Source organism: Eretmochelys imbricata, chromosome 3 (genome assembly GCF_965152235.1).
Source record: "Eretmochelys imbricata isolate rEreImb1 chromosome 3, rEreImb1.hap1, whole genome shotgun sequence".
In the NCBI taxonomy this organism is placed as follows: domain Eukaryota; kingdom Metazoa; phylum Chordata; order Testudines; family Cheloniidae; genus Eretmochelys; species Eretmochelys imbricata.
In genome coordinates, this window is record NC_135574.1 from 114,735,772 (window position 1) to 114,752,947 (window position 17,176).

The 17,176-nt window shown below is 40.0% G+C and overlaps 1 protein-coding gene across 1 annotated transcript in view; it reads right to left on the reverse strand.

Moving 5' to 3' along the window:
* The window catches only part of RMND1 (required for meiotic nuclear division 1 homolog), a 50,765-nt gene that overhangs the window by 17,434 nt on the left and 16,155 nt on the right, over positions 1–17,176 (reverse strand). Inside the window, 3 exon segments of the mRNA XM_077813215.1 lie at positions 3,831–3,870; positions 4,991–5,066; positions 10,771–10,879. Of these exon segments, the coding sequence (XP_077669341.1) occupies positions 3,831–3,870; positions 4,991–5,066; positions 10,771–10,879 (225 nt within the window).

Consider the following 17,176-nt stretch of genomic DNA (forward strand, 5'->3'; position numbering starts at 1 on the left):
CAAAAGAGATGTTTTGCAGGGGCTAGGAGTAAGGACCAAGAAACAGAGGACTTCAGTGGAGCCTGAGAGGGGCAGAAGAACTGTAAGTTTGGGTATTTGTTGTGGACTTTCAGTTGGACTTCTTGTTACCTCAGAAGGGGAGTGAACTTCTATAACCTGGCCATTTGGCTAAATCACATAAAAGACCCAGACGGACAAGCCATCAGGAGGAAGTAACCAGAAGAAGGGGTGCCTGAAACTAGGGCCCCAACAATGCTGCAGGGACACACAAGGCGGAGCTATTTCAAGGTGAGGACATGCTATAACATCACGTCCCAAGCTGAATGGGAAAAAAACTACACTTTTCCCCTCATAAGAATATTTTCCTGTCTCTTATGTTTTTAACTCAAATGACTGAAAGAGTGAACTTTAAACTTGGCATGATGGAAATCCTTCTTGAGGAAGAACAATCAAACTAAGTTTGGGGGGGATAGGATAACTTTTAAAGTTAAAAGATTTACTCCTAATCTAAGGGTGTGTTTTTGTTGTTGCACAACAAAGATACTGCATGCACTCTGGAACACATCGTTGCTAAAGTGCAGTCATTGTTTTGCAACGGCATTTCTGTAAAGTGCAACAGTGTGAGTGTTTAGAGAAACAAAAGGATTTAAATTTGTGGCAGGCAAAGTGATATGAACTGTGTTCTGCACCAAATCAGTTACAGCTCATGCAACCTCCCCAAATCCATAGCTAATGTATATCTATCTTGGGCTCTGGCTACACTAGAGACATTACAGTGGCACAGCTGTACTGATGCAGCTGCGCTGCAGTAAGATTTCTCTTGTAGCCACTGTATGCTGATGGGAGAGACTTCTCCCATCGACATATTTAAACCACCTCCAATGAGTGGTGGTAGCTATGTCAGCGGGAGAAGCTCTCCCATCGACATAGTGATGTGCACGCTATCACTTATGCCAGTGAAACTTATGTCACTTGGGATGGGGGAGGTGTTTTTTTTTTTTTTTTTACACCCTGAGTGATATAAGTTTTGCTGATGTAAGTGATCGTGTACACATGGTCTTAGTAATTATTAACTTTATTCTGCTTCACTTGTGCATTTCTTTTGAGAAACATGTTTTGTCTCCGAGTCATGTGGTGCAGAAATGGGGCAACTATCAGCCATTTTCTTTTTATGGTACCCCAGCCATCTACTGCTGCAGTGGACACTAATGTGAAGATCATATTTTTAACCTTTAAAAATGAAGCAGATTCAGCCAAAGAATCTTCATTTTGAGTTCTGTCTTTAAGTCTGCAACCTTGATTTAACTATTTTCTTGACTTACAAAAACAAACTGCTATTTTAAGTCTGGCTTCTTCAAAAGCTAATGCTTTTGGGTTAAGTTTATAGACCCCAACTCAAGGGAAAACAGAGCAACTGTCTGAACCTCTTCCCTCATTTGCCAGCCTAGTAGTTCTACTAGATCAACTAGCAGTTCAAGTTCCAGATGGCATACAGATCATTAGGTATGCTACCAATTTGATACTGTTTGAGAGACTTAGAACTTAAGATCAAGAGAGAATTTTAGCTTGTACCTGAAATCTCAAAGATTCTGTACTAGAATACTGGAACGTGAAAACAGATTCTTTAATCAGAATGTTTATTACCTACTGAAGCTATATAATTTGATTGTGGAGAGCAGTTTAAATGTTGGCTAATCAGGAAACTAAACCACAACAAACAAAAACCAAACCACCCAGTCTTTTAGTACGAAGCTGCATCTGGAGTGAAATCTGTGATAGGTCTTTTGAAGTCTATATGGTCTTCTATTGTTTTCAGCAGAAGATGTTGAGTGAACTGAAGAGCAACGATCCTTTTTGGCAGATCTTTGAAAATGTAGTGTGCAATCTGGAATAAGTAGAACTAGAATTGATCAGTACCAGTACCTTGATTGCAGATAAAGTAAATAATCCATACCATTATCCTCACTCTTTGACATGAAAGCTTGTCTGTTTATAGTTAAGAATTTTGAGGTCATGGACCTTATTTACAATGGCCTTAAAATTGAGGATTTTTTTAAAAACAAAAATCCTCAAACATGCTTTTAATTTGACTGTGGCCAAATGGGAATCTAAACACTGTTTGGGTGGATGCTATAGTTGAGCCAAATCATCTTAAAGTAGTTCTGAAAGTGTTTAACTTATGTCTTTACCTTTATTAGAACATCATGGTTTTAACCCTGTTTGGCCCTATCAGTACTGGCCAGTCAAAGTGTGTTAGAATTCTGTTTGGCAAGAGTTTAAATCTATGCCTATCCCAAGCTGTGAACTGTGGGTAGCTGGAGCCCAAAAAGTCTAAAAACATTGATTCACTCAAAGAAGAACATTGATTTTAGTTTTAAGCTTGTGCAATGACTTGTACACCAAAACAAGTTTCTCTCCCCCTTCTACTGGCAGCCCTATTAAAAACACAAATAACACATAGAAATTTAGCAACAGACAGCTTATATATTCGCATCTGAGCAAAGGTTTACAGCAATACCATGCTAGATGCAGTGCTTCTACTTTCTTCAAGGTTTTCTCAGATTTGAAACAACTACAATATTCTCTGATTTGGCTAAATATGGCAGTCAGCACATTATAAAAAAGTGAAATGTCTTCTATTTTATTCAAGTGTATCCACCACTAGTGAAGCAAGTGTTGAGCAGATGGAACACTGTTCAAAGCCTCAATTGAATGTAACAGCCTAGATGTAAAATCTTCCTTGTAGACTTTTCAAGAGAAATCAAGAGGCAGGTGCTAAATCATTCATGGAAAATTAAAGACCATACAAGGGACTATGCAAAACTTCCAACAACCTCCAAGGACCCTGTGTAATATTTAAGGTGCCCTTCAGTTATACTGGTATAAAGGCACTTATACTGGTGTAGATTATTCCAGCAGAATAAGGGAAATAAACTACATGAGTAGTTGGCACCTAGTGTAACTGCATTTCATACTAGGGGTTGTGCAGGTATAACTATTTTGGTTTAAAAAACAAAACAAAAAAACCCCAAACCCGTAACCGAGTTACACCAATACAAAAAGTGTGTGCAGACCAGATGTTATATCTGCTTCTCTATTATCCTGACCCTTGTGTAGTTTAAAAAAAAAAACTAGTGAAAAGTGAATTAGAAGTAGGTATAAAATGCTCCCATTCTGCTCTGTTGATATTTTACATCCACTTTGTACTGGTGTAAATAACTACAAGGTGCACAGCAACAAAGAATCAGTTCCACTGTACACAATTCTGGCTGCAGGGGAAGCTTCAGTTGGTACATGGCCAGGATATGGGATCTGCAGTGATTGCAAGAGATGAGGGACCTCTGGTCTAAGATGACACATCCAACAGCACAGTGCCCCAAAATATCATCCAGGTGCAGTTCAGTATTGAAAGAGGGAAAAGTATCACATGCTGAATAATCATCTAGAGGTTCCTTGTTGTTACACTGCTATACTGACCTGACTTGACTCCAGTTAATTCATGAGACTTGACTGGCTTTCAGCACTAGGTGGCATGGTCTGCAAGGCATCTTAGAGCTTCTACTTTGCTATAACTGGGATATTATTTTCTAACAGTAGCACTGTGGAAGACCTGCCCACCTTATGCAAGCAGGCAGGATATGAAGATTACACAAGAGCAATCCACACTTGTCTGATACAGCCCCAAGTGGCTGCCTTCACTGAGGAGAATAATTTAATCCTGCCCTCACCTCCATAGGTCACCTATGCAAAACCCATCTGCTCAGGCTTTGCAGGAATTTCACCTTAATCAGCTTTGATATTTAAATAATACAGCTTCTTTTTCTACTTACAGTTTTCTCTTCCACATTCCAAAACACAACAGACCCTTCCCTGTGTTAACAGAACATAAGGATGCATTAGGCTTGAGGGTCAGATTACATTGTTTTGTACCTAAAAGTGCTTTAATGCTACAGTCACATTGTCAGGAATTGCCTCTGCACAAAGTGAATCAAGAAAATTTACAATGCTTATTCTTCATGAGCCCCATAAAAATATGCTGTTAATCATGCTTTAATTTTAATACAAAAAATACACAAATATAGTTTTAAAGTCAGAATTATTTAATTATTTAACATGTAAGTGGTTGCATGGTGTTTCCTGGATCTCCAGAAGGAAACACTCTCTTGTGGTTTTTTTTTAACATAATTAAAATAAAATACGTGTGAGATATGGCAATTTCCTGCAATAGCCTGGACTCACTTTAATTCAAAGAAGTTTAACTTATTTAATTAAGTTTCAGTATCTTACATGTTCATTGTATTAAAAATAAAAATGTGTAGCATTATTGGGGGATTGTTTGTAATGCCCTAGGGGGGAGACATGATTAACATAAACCGTGGGAAGTTTTATTTGCGTCAAAGGACTATTTGAACCAATAGGCTGGACAAGAATTAATTTTAAAATTGTGGGTTTCCCAGGAAATCTCTAGGGGAAGGTGTATGCAAATGTACCTCTCCAGTTGTGCAACAACTCAGCCCTTTGAAGCTTCACCCTGAGAAGGGGACTTTTGTCTGTTCATTACCTGTTACATGAGGACAAGATCAGAGGCCTAACAATGAGGAACTCAGATTCACGGGGTGCTTGTTCTGCACTAACAGCTGTTATTAACTTGTAACCACAGAAAACCCCTTGGTGGGGATGAGAGGGCTGGTCACCTGCCAGAGCCCCTGTTGGAGTTGGGAGGATCTCTGGTAAACTAATTAGCATGTGTACACATTTATAGCCTCTGAGGAGAAGCAAAGCTTATCTGCTAAGCCAGTCTGACTTCTACACTGTAGAAAAACATGGGGCTCTACCCAAGTGAGGTGACTGCTTGAGGAGCCTGAAGCCTAGAAAGGGTACCCTTGCCAGACTACGAGAAGAAAATTCAGGTGCAGTTGCCCTGAACTCTGACAAAGTAGCTTGCTACATCCACATGTATCATATGTGCCAGGCTTGGTTTGCAACTTACCTGAAGAAAAAGATCATACCAAGATCATATTCTTTTGCAGCATTTTCTGTGCCAATCACCAAAACATTTGCTGCATCTAGTTTAACAATAAGAGGAAGGGAATAACACTTTAGGAGGCACAACAGTTTCAGTATTTTATACCTGGTAAACATTTATAACTAACTCTAGTTTTAACAGTCTTTATCTGGGAACAGTACTTCCAAAATAAAAGTACTACATATTTTTTTTAAAATAGAAATGCTTTCAAGGAGGGAGTATAAGAAGCAATTACAATACATAGAATTGCATGGGTTCTCAAAAATGCACATTCATTCCCGATTTTGATTTTTGCATTCCACTAGCCCAGTTCCCTTAAATTTTTAGTGAAATATAGGACACAGGATGGAATTGATGGCAGCGGACAACAAATGAAAAATAGGAATGGGAGTGAGGTCATAGGTGTAAACAAGGGAATCGGACAGGGGATATCAAGCAGAGAACCCTGGAAAGTAAACACTGCTCTATGAAGGAGACCCAGGAGTCAGTAGATACCACCCAGAGGAATTCTGACTGATGTGTGAGGAACAATGGTGTGCCCCACAGTTGCAGACAACCTCCCTGTTGCGCTTGCCAGCCCAGAAGACTGAAATCCTCTTTGTCCATACAGCAAAATCCAGGTCTACACTAAGTTTTGCCAGCATAGTTATGTTGGTTAGGAGTGTGAAAAATCATACCCCATAACAGACATAGCCATGCTGTCAAAAGCCCTAGTGTTGATGCAGTTTTACCAGCAAAAAGAGTGTTTTTGCTGCTATGGTTTATTTCATTTGGGGAATTGGGATAAGCTGTGAGGGGTTGCTGGTGTAACTATACCAGCAACCCTTTCTAGTGCAGACAAGGCTTAAGATAGCAGTCAAATGTGCATCAACCCCAATGTGACCGAATCACTTCTAGGGCTGGGGTGAAGTGTTAAATTCAGGGTCTGTGCCCATTCAGTCCTTTGCCTTATTGCAAACTTACTTGGCAAACAAGTATCTATTAAGGCTACTTGAGGTGGTGACTGTGATGTGAATTCATTTCCAATGGAAACTGAATTGACACCACCAACTGACTTGACACCGGCCACTTAAAAGCCATGACTTTTATCCACTAAGGCAGTACAGAATTGGGAAAGTTGTTGAAGTGATGAAGTGAGCTGTAGCTCACAAAAGCTTATGCTCAAATAAATTGGTTAGTCTCTAAGGTGCCACAAGTACTCCTTTTCTTTTTGTTGTAGCGGTTGATCAAATGCTCAAAATGATCAAAAGTCTCAAATGCTATGCAAAACTATTACAATATCATCAGTGTTCTCTGATGGAAGAGAGCACTTGTCAGCATATCCCTTCATTTTCCCATGTTAAAATATCACAGCCCAGTTATTTCATCTGTATTTGTTATACTTTCCATCATGGTTAAAATACATTTGACATAGAATGAATTACATAACATGTAATATCATGGTATAAAGTGAGCACAAATCCCATTACATTTAATGGGAGTTTTGTCCACTTATACCATGCCAGAATTGTGTCCACTGTGGTTACCAGAGAACTGCATGAACAGAATGAGAGAGAAAAGTTGAAGAATCATTTAGTAATAAATTACTAATTAGGCAGGCATTTCAAAAGTTTATACCTAATTAGGATAAGCCACAACTTCCCATCTCCATATCCCACCAAATACTACTTTTCCTCATGTCTGTGGCCTTCTAGGAAAATCTGTGGTACTCTGTTACTTACCACCTTAGAAATACTATAGTGACAATCAGCATGGATTTGTCAAGAACAAATCATGTCAAACCAACCTAATAGCTTTCTTTGAAAGGGTAACAAGCTTTGTGAATGAGGGGAAACAGTAGGTGTGGTATATCTTGACTTTAGTAAGACTTTTGATATGGTCTTGCATGACCTTCTCATAAACAAACAAAGAAAATACAACCTAGACGAAGCTACTATAAGGTGGGTGCATAACTGGTTGCAAAACTGTTCCCAGAGTAGTTATCAGTGGTACACAGTCAAGCTGGAAGGGCATATTGAGTGGGGTCCCACAGGGATCGTCCTGGGTCTGGTTCTGTTCCATGTCTTCGTCAACGATTTCAATAATGGCATAGACAGTATGCTTATAAAGTTTGCAGATGATACCAAGCTAGGTGGGGTTGTAAGTGCATTGAAGGGCAGGATTAAAATTCAAAATGATTTGGAAAAACTGAATAGTCTGAAGTAAATAGGCTGAAATTTTTAATAAGAACAAATGCAAAGTACTCCACTTAAGAAGGATCAATCAATTGCACACATACAAAATGGGAAATGACTGCCTTGGAAGGAGTACTGCAGAAAGGGATCTGGAGGTCACAGTGGATCACAAGCTAAACAGGAGTCAACAGTGTAACACTATTGCAAAACATCATTCTGGGATATATTAGCAGGAGTGTTGTAAGCAAGACACAAGAAGTAATTTTTCCACTCTACTCCAGCTGAGGTCTTATCAGCACAGAGTATTGTGTCCAGTTCTGGGAGTCACATTTCAGGAAAGGTGTGACAAATTGGAGAAAGTCCAGAGGAGAACAACAAAAATGATTAAAGGTCTCGAAAACATGACTGATGAGGAAAGACTGACAAAACTGGTTTTGTTTGATCTGGAGAAGAGAAGACTGAGGGGAGACACCATAAGTTTTCCAGTACATAAAAGGTTGGTACAAGGAGGAGGGAGAAAAATTTTTCTCCTTAACCTGGGAGGACAGGACAAGAAGCAATATGCTTAAATTGCAGCATGGGAGGTCTAGGTTGGACATTAGGAAAAAATTCCTGTCAGGGTACTTAAGTACTGGAACAAATTGCCGAGGGAGATTGTGGAATTTCCTTAGTCATTGGAGGTTTTTAAAAGCAGGTTAGACAAACACTTGTCAGGGGTGATCTAGACAATACTTAGTCCTGCCTTGAGTGCAGACGACTGGATTAGAAGTCCCTTCCAAACCTATGATTCTATAGCTGCCAAATGAAACAACAATGCAACCAGTGCACTTTAGTAGGCAGGGACTAGGGACATAATTCCCAAGTTTGTTACTTTGCGCTTATATATGCTCAACATTTTACTCTCCAGTGTACAAGATTGAGCGAGTTGTTATCCAACCATTGCCATGTCAGCATGCCATCTGACACTACATTCAGCATGAGGATATGACTACCCACAAAACATCCTAGCTGCTAGCACAATCACATTTTGAAAAGAACAAGTGTTTTAAATCTCCCTCCAACCCAGTAGAAAACTTGCATCTATGAGAGAAGAGAAGTCAGAGCAAGCAGTGAGGAAATAGAGATGGCAGCTACAATTGGGGGGACGGCACCACCACCAACAATAATAATATTTATCTTATGGTAAAGGCCCCAACTGGGTTAGGACCCCCATTGTGCTGTATAAAACAGAAAAGACAAAATTACTGCCTCGAAGTAAAAAGCCAGTGCTCATATGGAAGCATTGCCTCCCTTGTTCTAATACACATAGACCTGTTGTACAGTGTTTCATTCTTCCACATTAATCTTTCCAAGCAAAATATGTCCAAAAGTATTTTGTGTTTGAAGCCAAAGGGCTAGATTCTGTTCTCGTTTACAGTAGTGTAAGTTGTCTCTGCATCCTCATCTGTAATACGAGTTAATATCACTTTCTTTCATTACGGGGGTTTGGCCAGGCTTAATTCATTAACGTTTGTGAAACACCCTGATATTATGCTGAGCACTGCTGAAATGCCTATTAACAGTATCTTTCATCCCTCTTACATTGTTAGTTTAACTAATGTACTCTCCACTTCTTCCAAGATAGTAAACTGTTCAAGAGCCAACATTTGTGGAAGCCCACTTGTGGTCTTCCAGACCAACAACGATTCCAAGAATTATTCTCTGGTTAGTACCCTTCAGCTAATTCAGCATTCATTACACAATATTCATATCCAAGCCACAGCTTCCCAGATTTTCTGAGAAATCTCAGGTTGAATCATTGCCAAATATTTTGTTGAAGGCTTGCCGTAGTGGACTCTTCAACAGTTACACTAGTGATTAAATTTGGCCCACTATATCCACTGTATTTTCTTGATCAGAAAGGTATCCTTTCACTTTGGTGTGTAATTTTGTTTTAAAGGGTAAATATTCAGCAAGCTTCTCTCTCCTCCTACTAATGGCCAGCTTGCAGTATTCAGGGGACACATCTTAAATTCATAATACAGATCAGGGCTGGAGAAGTTTATCAGACATGCAAGGGACAATAAAGATCAGGAAAAGAGCATCAATGATTAGGGAAAGTGCCCTGATGAGAAGTCCAGCCAGCTGTAAGGAAAGGGGAGATTGTTGGAATTCTAACCAGGCTGCTCTCCCAGGATCTTGTTCTGGGCTTTTAAGATCACCCTCACACTAGAATGCCCAATAAATATGAAACCTCTAAACTTTCTGGCTGCAGGAAAGAAACCGCATCCCCTCCCTCCCTCCCTCCTTTCCACCCCAAAGACCCCTGCAGTGGATGGGTGGGTTGAGGATATCACCACTGCTCTATTCAGCTTCCCACAAAAGATGTCTTCACTATTCTATTCCCATCCCAAGCTTCCTCCCCAATAAAAAGCAACAATGCCTCTTAGCTTTTCCAAGCAAGAGCAGAGTGAAAGATGTGTTTTTACTTTTATCTGCAGGGCTCTGATTAACAGCTGTGAAACTGCCAAGACTGGTCAGCTTTCATTTTGCTGCAGATTGGTAAAGTTATGAGCAACTATAGAGGAATTAGAACTGTCTGCAGACTAAAGATGACAATCTGCATGTAAACTACTGCTGTGCTATATTCATAACTATAATATCTAGAAACTTTCAGATGAAAGCTTAATTCTGCCGAATTTGATGGCAAAGGACTACTTACTAGAAAAAGCTTCGTATTTCCCATAACAAGTAGGCTGCAGAACAGATGGTATATTACTGCATTCTAGTTTAGACCTTTTGTAGTCAATATATAGGTTACAACTTATTGGTTATGTTATCATCTTAAGTTACCAGCTACCTTCTTATATTAGCACTTACTATACGTGACAGCTGGTCAAAAAATGTTCAGACTAAAAAATTTTGTAGTTGGAAAGGAGGGTTTTTGTCAAAAGATTTGAGAAATTTTTATTTGACAATTTATTTTTTTCCGACATTTTTCAAAATGAAGAATTTTGGTTATCAAAAATCCCACCATTTTTTATTTTGTTTAAAAGTTGTGGGACAACAGCTAGAATCTGTTGCGGAGGAAAAGGACGTCTGGTCCTTCCTACTCTCCATGCTGCCGCTGCAACCCTCACCAGGAAAAGTGCCATAAAGGAAGAAAAAATATGAAAAACTTCATTTTTGTTTTGAAATGTTGATTAGAAACAGAACAACCTTCCATTTGAAACTTCTTGCAAAAATAGAAATTCTTTTATCAAACTTTCAAAATGATTTTTTCGGGGCAATTTATTTTTGGTGGGGAGGAGGGATCCTATTTTCCAACCAGCTCTGTCATTTCTGGAAAATCATAAGTTATTTGCAAGTACGGAGAATGTTGCTCTGCCAAAGGTTTGTTTTGTCTTCAGTTTTTGTTTTATTAAGAAAATTGTGAGAAGGCAATTTTGTTAGAAGGTATCAAAATATTCCGATACTATGTCAAAGTACATATGAGAGTGTAGAAAATTACTACTACTTTTCTATATAACTCACCCATATTTTGTTCCCAAAATAAGATAAAGCTGCTCAAAATAGGTTTTAAAAATCTACCTCTAGGCAAACTTGTTATTTCAACATATCCATATGAAGTCAGGTCATGACACAGATTACCAAGATGATATTCATCTGCTGTTGCGAAGGCTGTGCACTGCATCAGATCCTGTGCCAAAGGAATACAAGCTTGGGTTAAAAAGATGCTGAAGTGACATGTTTACAGGATATATGTCTGGCTCTGTGGCCAAGTTTGTTATATGATTTGACATTCATTTAATTATTAGTTTTTCTATGGTGGTCATCACCATAATATCAGAGCACCACACAAACACTAATGAATTTATCCTGTCCCTAAGAGATAATGGAGTATAATTATCCCTATTTTACAGATAGGGGACTGGAGCAACAGATAAAGTGATGTGCCTTAAGTCGCCTTATGACAAAGCCAGGAACGGAACTCAGGTCTCCTGAATGCCAGTCCAGTGCCTTAACAGAAAGACCATCCTTCCACTCTTACTGCTACTTAATTTTGTACATCACTTAGGACTTGCTCCCAAGTGAAAACAATGGCAAGGCTCCCATTGAGGATCAGGCCCTTAAGAAACTAAGGTAATAGGGCCAGTTCCTACCCACCCCATGTCTCCTGAGCAAGGGCTAGTCACAACAGCAGGCCCAATATTCTTGTCAGTGCAGAGCCTACCCCCCATTTGCAATCCCTGGGATGTAAACTACCTCAAAAAGGGCTGGAGTGCAGAATGGGCCATAGCCCTTCCGTGCTTTGCACCAATCAATAGAAATGGACAACTGTAGGGGATACATTTCACGCTGCAGAGAGCTAGCACAGTATTCATGAAAGAACAGTGTGCTCTCCACTGCTCCTAATGCAGAACAGCAGACAACTGCCATAATCTTTCAATATTCAAAGAACATATGTTAAATACCTAAAACACCACACTGAAACAAACTGTAGGCACAATGTAATCGATGAAAAAAGTGTATTGTCACACAGTTGCAAATGAAACACACTGGCAATCTGCAGCTGATTATAATACTACTGGAAAAGGCTTTTTACTTTTGGGCGTGCATTTCATGTTGTATGCGAGAGTCACTCCTGATACTTATCAAACCCCATGTAACTTGATGAGAACCTACTTTCTCACAGAGATGCCTATACCCAGTTATGTGAATCAGTGCCCATACAGCAAAACTTAGTTTCCTTTTAATGTAAGCCTTTTTCTTATCCCCGCCCTAATCTTATTATCTCATCAATTCAATGATTGTTACAATTCTACGTTTAACACAGCCTAGAAAAATTCTACTTCATCACTCATCTGGGGTAAGGAGCTTAATTTGAGAAGCAAATAAAATATTCATGTTTAAGATCACCCTTATATTAAGAATGAGTGAATGGTTTTGTATCTGGTAAATGTTCATGACCATTTTGGAAGGCTAACTTAACAATGGAAGGTATTTGTTGCCAGTTCACTTGCTAGAATTGTTTAAATAAAGTTCTGGTTTTAAGAGTATTTCTTGTACAACTATACACTCTCGCGCTGATAAAATCCATGTCTTTACCCTAAGTTTCTAGAAAGCTTAGGTTATTGGAATTGCAAAAATGATCCCTCATGGTCCCAAACATTTGGGCCCAAGGTTACAGAGAGAGCAGGAGCTCTATCCCTCAGTTCCTTCCAGCTAGCTGTACACAGTCAGAAACCCTCAACCTTCCTCTAGTTCAGTGGTGGGCAAACTTTTTGGCCTGAGGACCACATTGGAGTTCTGAAACTGTATGGAGGGCTGGGTAGGGAAGGCTGTGCCTCCCCAAACAGCCTAGCCCCTGCCCCCTGACTGACCCCCGAACCCTTGACCCATCCAATCCCCCCCTGCTCTTTGTCCCCTGACTGTCCCCTCCCACGCCCAGGACCCCACCACCAATCCACACCCCTGCCCCCTGACAGGCCCCACACCTATCCAACTGTCCCCTGACTGCCCCCTAGGACCACCTGCCCCTTACCCAACCCCCCTGCTCCCTACCCCCTTACCATGCCGCTCAGAGCACCAGGACTGGCAGCCATACTGCCCAGCTGGAGCCAGTCGCGCTGCCCAGCAGGAGCTTGCAGCCCCACCACTCAGAGTGCTGGCGGCACGGCGAGCTGAGGCTGCGGGGAAAGGGGGATAGCCTACCCGGCTGTGAGTTCAAGGGTTGGGCAGGATGGTCCCACGGGCCGGATGTGACCCATGGGCCGTGGTTTGCCCATCTCTGCTCTAGTTGCTTTCCATCTTACACAGTTCTTTGTCACTTGTTTTAGACTAGAAGCCCCATAACATGGTTTTCAGTTTTTCAATTTAAATTTGTTGTTTTACTCTCTTAGTGCTATGGATGCCTCCAGTTGGCACTGAAGGATGGCTGGTAAGGTAACCAGCTTCACATGTGCCCTCTTTGTGTAATGCAGAGAGGTCAATGCATGCACAATGGCTCATCTTCCTCAAAGACTCACTTGCTGGGAACGTGTTCTCCTGTACTACCTTTACCTCGTCCTCCCTGATTGTGCAGGCTCTCTGAGAAGCTCAGACTGAGCACCAGGACCCTCTTCATTGGCAAAAGCCAAGCAGAGGTGTGGATCCATTAAGACCTTGGACTGAAGGGGAAGAAGGAAGTCAGTCAGTCTAAAGCACCAGGGTGAATGAACTGCTGTTCATCACATTATCCCTATGGAACTAGCAGAATGGTTTGGACAGCCTTGAATATCAACACTTAGAAAAAGGCCCTGTAACAAAGCTGGGGACTCTGGTTCTTAAATGTAGTTCTCCAGTTTCCATTGAAGACCGCATCCTCTGCCCCACTAGCTGAAGGATTTGAATCTTTAAAACAGGAAACCTGGAAGAAGAACCTATTCCTTAGCATCCCTATAGGGATTCAGTCTTCATTGGCTCTTAGGAATGTAAGAACCACCTCACCTACTGTGTCTGCACTTAAAATTCAAGTTCTTACTAGCCTGCATAGCTACCACTTTAGACAGCTGAACAGGAGGTTGTTTCATACTTTGTGGCCACAGCAGCTAGACAGAATAGTGATACCACTAATCACTGAGGACTTGTTTGGTCAATCCAAGGACTTGCAAGTAACCCATCCACTCATCCTAGTTTCTTCCACAAAAGCTGACAGACTACCACAGACAAATCTGCACTGCCATGGCTGGGATATTTCTACCAGCACCCCGCAGCAAGTATTCAGTAGTCGCTGAAGAAATACTAAAATCCTCTCCTGATGACAGAGTATAAGGAAACTGAATCTCCTTGATAAGAAGGCTTATTCCTCATCTATTCTGTGAATGAGGATGTCTAACTGTCTAACTCTTCTGGCCAGACTACTTCCAGATGAGACTACTTCCAAAAGAACAAGCTGAAATCCCTCATGGATCACCTGCCAGAAGACCTAAAGAGGGAACCTAAAGCCATCATTCCAAAAGGCAGGATGTAGTCAAACACTCTCTAAAGGCTACTTATGATTCAGATACAGCAGCATGCTCTTTTACAACTGCAGTGATAATCATATAGCCTGCATGTTTGAAGAGTTCTGGGTTTATTCAAGATATGCAAAGGAAGAGTAGATTGTGCTTTTCAAGGACCAGAGGTGGTGATGGTGGGTAGAGAAAAGCATTTTCAGGAGTTTGCAGTCACAGCACAGTCTCCACTGGTGAAAGGTACACATTCAAAATTGGTCAATTTGAAGTTCATAGTTTAGCAGTATTCTTGGATTCCTCATTGATGCTAAACTGTTCGACAGAAGCATTCATGAGTAATGCTTTCTATCACCTCCAGTAGGCTAAGAGATTCTGTCCCACCTTGGCAGATGATGGCCTAACCTCATTTATACAAGCCTTAGTCACTTCTCAGCTGGAGTACAACAATGTAATATACCTGCGCATAAAACCTTCAGCACTCAGGAAACCCCAACTAGTGCAGAATGCTACAGTATCTCTCTTCAACCACACAGGCTGTGAGCACACAAAAGTTGTCCCCTGCTCTCTACACTGATTTCCCATAGAACTGAATCATATTCAAGGTGCTCCATGGCGTGGGGCCAGGATATCTAAGACTGCCTAAAGCTCTGGGATGAAGACCATGGTTGACAACCACATTCCTCTGGCACTCTCTACTCTACTCTATTGAACTCTCTACAATAAGGGTAAAGCTCATCTGTGCAGGAGACAGAACTTTCTCAGGGGACAGTCTGAGACTGTGGAATGAACTCCCACAGGAACTAAGGACCATTACAAACATTACCACTTTCTGTTACAAGTGCAAGACACATTTCCTTTGCATTGCCTTCTCTAAGGAACATATAGCAACATGTATATATATTTTTTAAAACAGTTTTAAAAAAACCCTACACTATATATGCTCCTCCCTCTGGGGAGATTGAGAGAACAAACAACACATGATAGAGGTATAGTCACACTGTTCAATACACTACTGAAAGGCACTCAGATACCACGGTGTAAGGGCCTATGCAGAATAAAAGTTAGTGAGGAAAACAAATGACACCTTGGAAAAATACCTCAAAGATTTTCCATTTCAGGGTGGATAAAAACAGAGTTAAGAACTCCACAAAAAACAGATTTTTTTTTTTCATTTAAATAGGTTTATATTTAAAAAGAAATGTATGGGAAATTAAATTTGAAATTATGATAACCTATATTAAGGCCTAAACTTACCTTAATTTATTGAAATAATATAAATAAAAATATTCAAGCAGTACATGTTTGCTGCCAAAGTTTTAAAGAAAGTCAACCTACTGGCTAAGCACCTGGAACCAGACTTTGCTGAAGTGCTAAACCAGCTTTTAACAAGAGTAGCCTCTTCTGCAGGTAAAAAGAAAATATTTTCTTCCTTTCAGTTTATTTATCTGGTCAGTTCAATGACTAGCTCATTCTAAGTTGAGAAACTCATTGGGAGTTAAGATCAGTAAAGCTCATTTTCCTCTTCCAAACTATGATGGTGTAAGGATGAGATCTACTAGTTCTAAAACCTTGCAAGACACGGTGATCAGAAAAGGTTCAATCCCTAGCCATGGATACTTTGTTTAATAAATCAGTTTTAAATGCAAAACATCTTTTGATAAATTTTTCTTCTGTGTCCAGCACATTTAAGGTAGATTTATTTAACTAATGAACAGCAATTTTAAAATGCTATTGTTGTGTATTTTAATTGATTTCCAGTTTTCAACCAAAGGCAGCTTGACATGAATCACAAGAATAAAAAAAAAAATCTAGTGAATCAAAAATGATTGACACATTTCTTAACATAATTAAGAATCTGAATAAATGTATGTTAAGCTATGTAACTGCCTAAATGTGTGTAGGTATAGTTTATCTCCATGGTTAGCAAAAAGAAATACCAAATTTAGTGTAAAAAACAAAAACAATCCACTATATTATGTTGCAAATCAACATGTTTCAATGATTAACTAACCAATGAGAATCAATTTTAGAAAAATAACTAAAGAACAGAAACGCAAAACAAGATTAAAATCAATTATTTAAATCAAGGTTTCCTGCTTGCCTATTTAAATCAATTGATTGAGCTGAATCAATTCACTCTGCTCCATTCATTGGGACTACATCAGTCATCTTGCAGAAGTCATAAGAATGGCCATACTGAGTCAGATCAAAGGTCCATCCAGCCCAGTATCCTGTCTGCCGACAGTGGCCAATCCCAGGTGCCCCAGAGGGAGTGAACCTAACAGGTAACGATCTAGTGATCTCTCTCCTGCCATCAATCTCCATCCTCTGACAAATAGAAGCTAGGGACACCATTCCTTACCCATCCTGGCTAATAGCTATTAATGGACTTAACCTCCATGAATTTATCTAGTTCTCTTTTAAACCCTGTTATAGTCCTAGCCTTCATAACCTCCTCAGGCAAGGAGTTCCACAGGTTGACTGTGCACTGAGTGAAGAAGAACTTCCTTTTATTTGTTTTAAACCTACTGCCCATTAATTTCATTTGGTGGCCCCTAGTTCTTATATTATGGGAACAAGTAAATAACTTTTCCTTATTCACTTTCTCCACCCCACTCATGATTTTATAGACCTCTATCATATCCCCCCTTAGTCTTCTCTTTTCCAAGCTGAAAAGTCCTAGTCTTTTCAATCTCTCCTCAAATGGGACCCATTCCAAACGCCTAATCATTTTAGTTGCCCTTCTCTGAACCTTTTCTAATGCCAGTATCTTTTTTGAGATGAGGGGACCACATCTATACACAGTATTCAAGATGTGAGCATACCATGGATTTATATAAGAGCAACAAGATATTCTCCGTCTTATTCTCTATCCCATTTTTAATGATTCCTAACATCCTGTTAGGTTTTTTAGACTGCCGCTGTACACTGTATGAATGTCTTCAGAGAACTATCCATGATGACTCCAAGATCTCTTTCCTGATTAGTTGTAGCTAAATTAG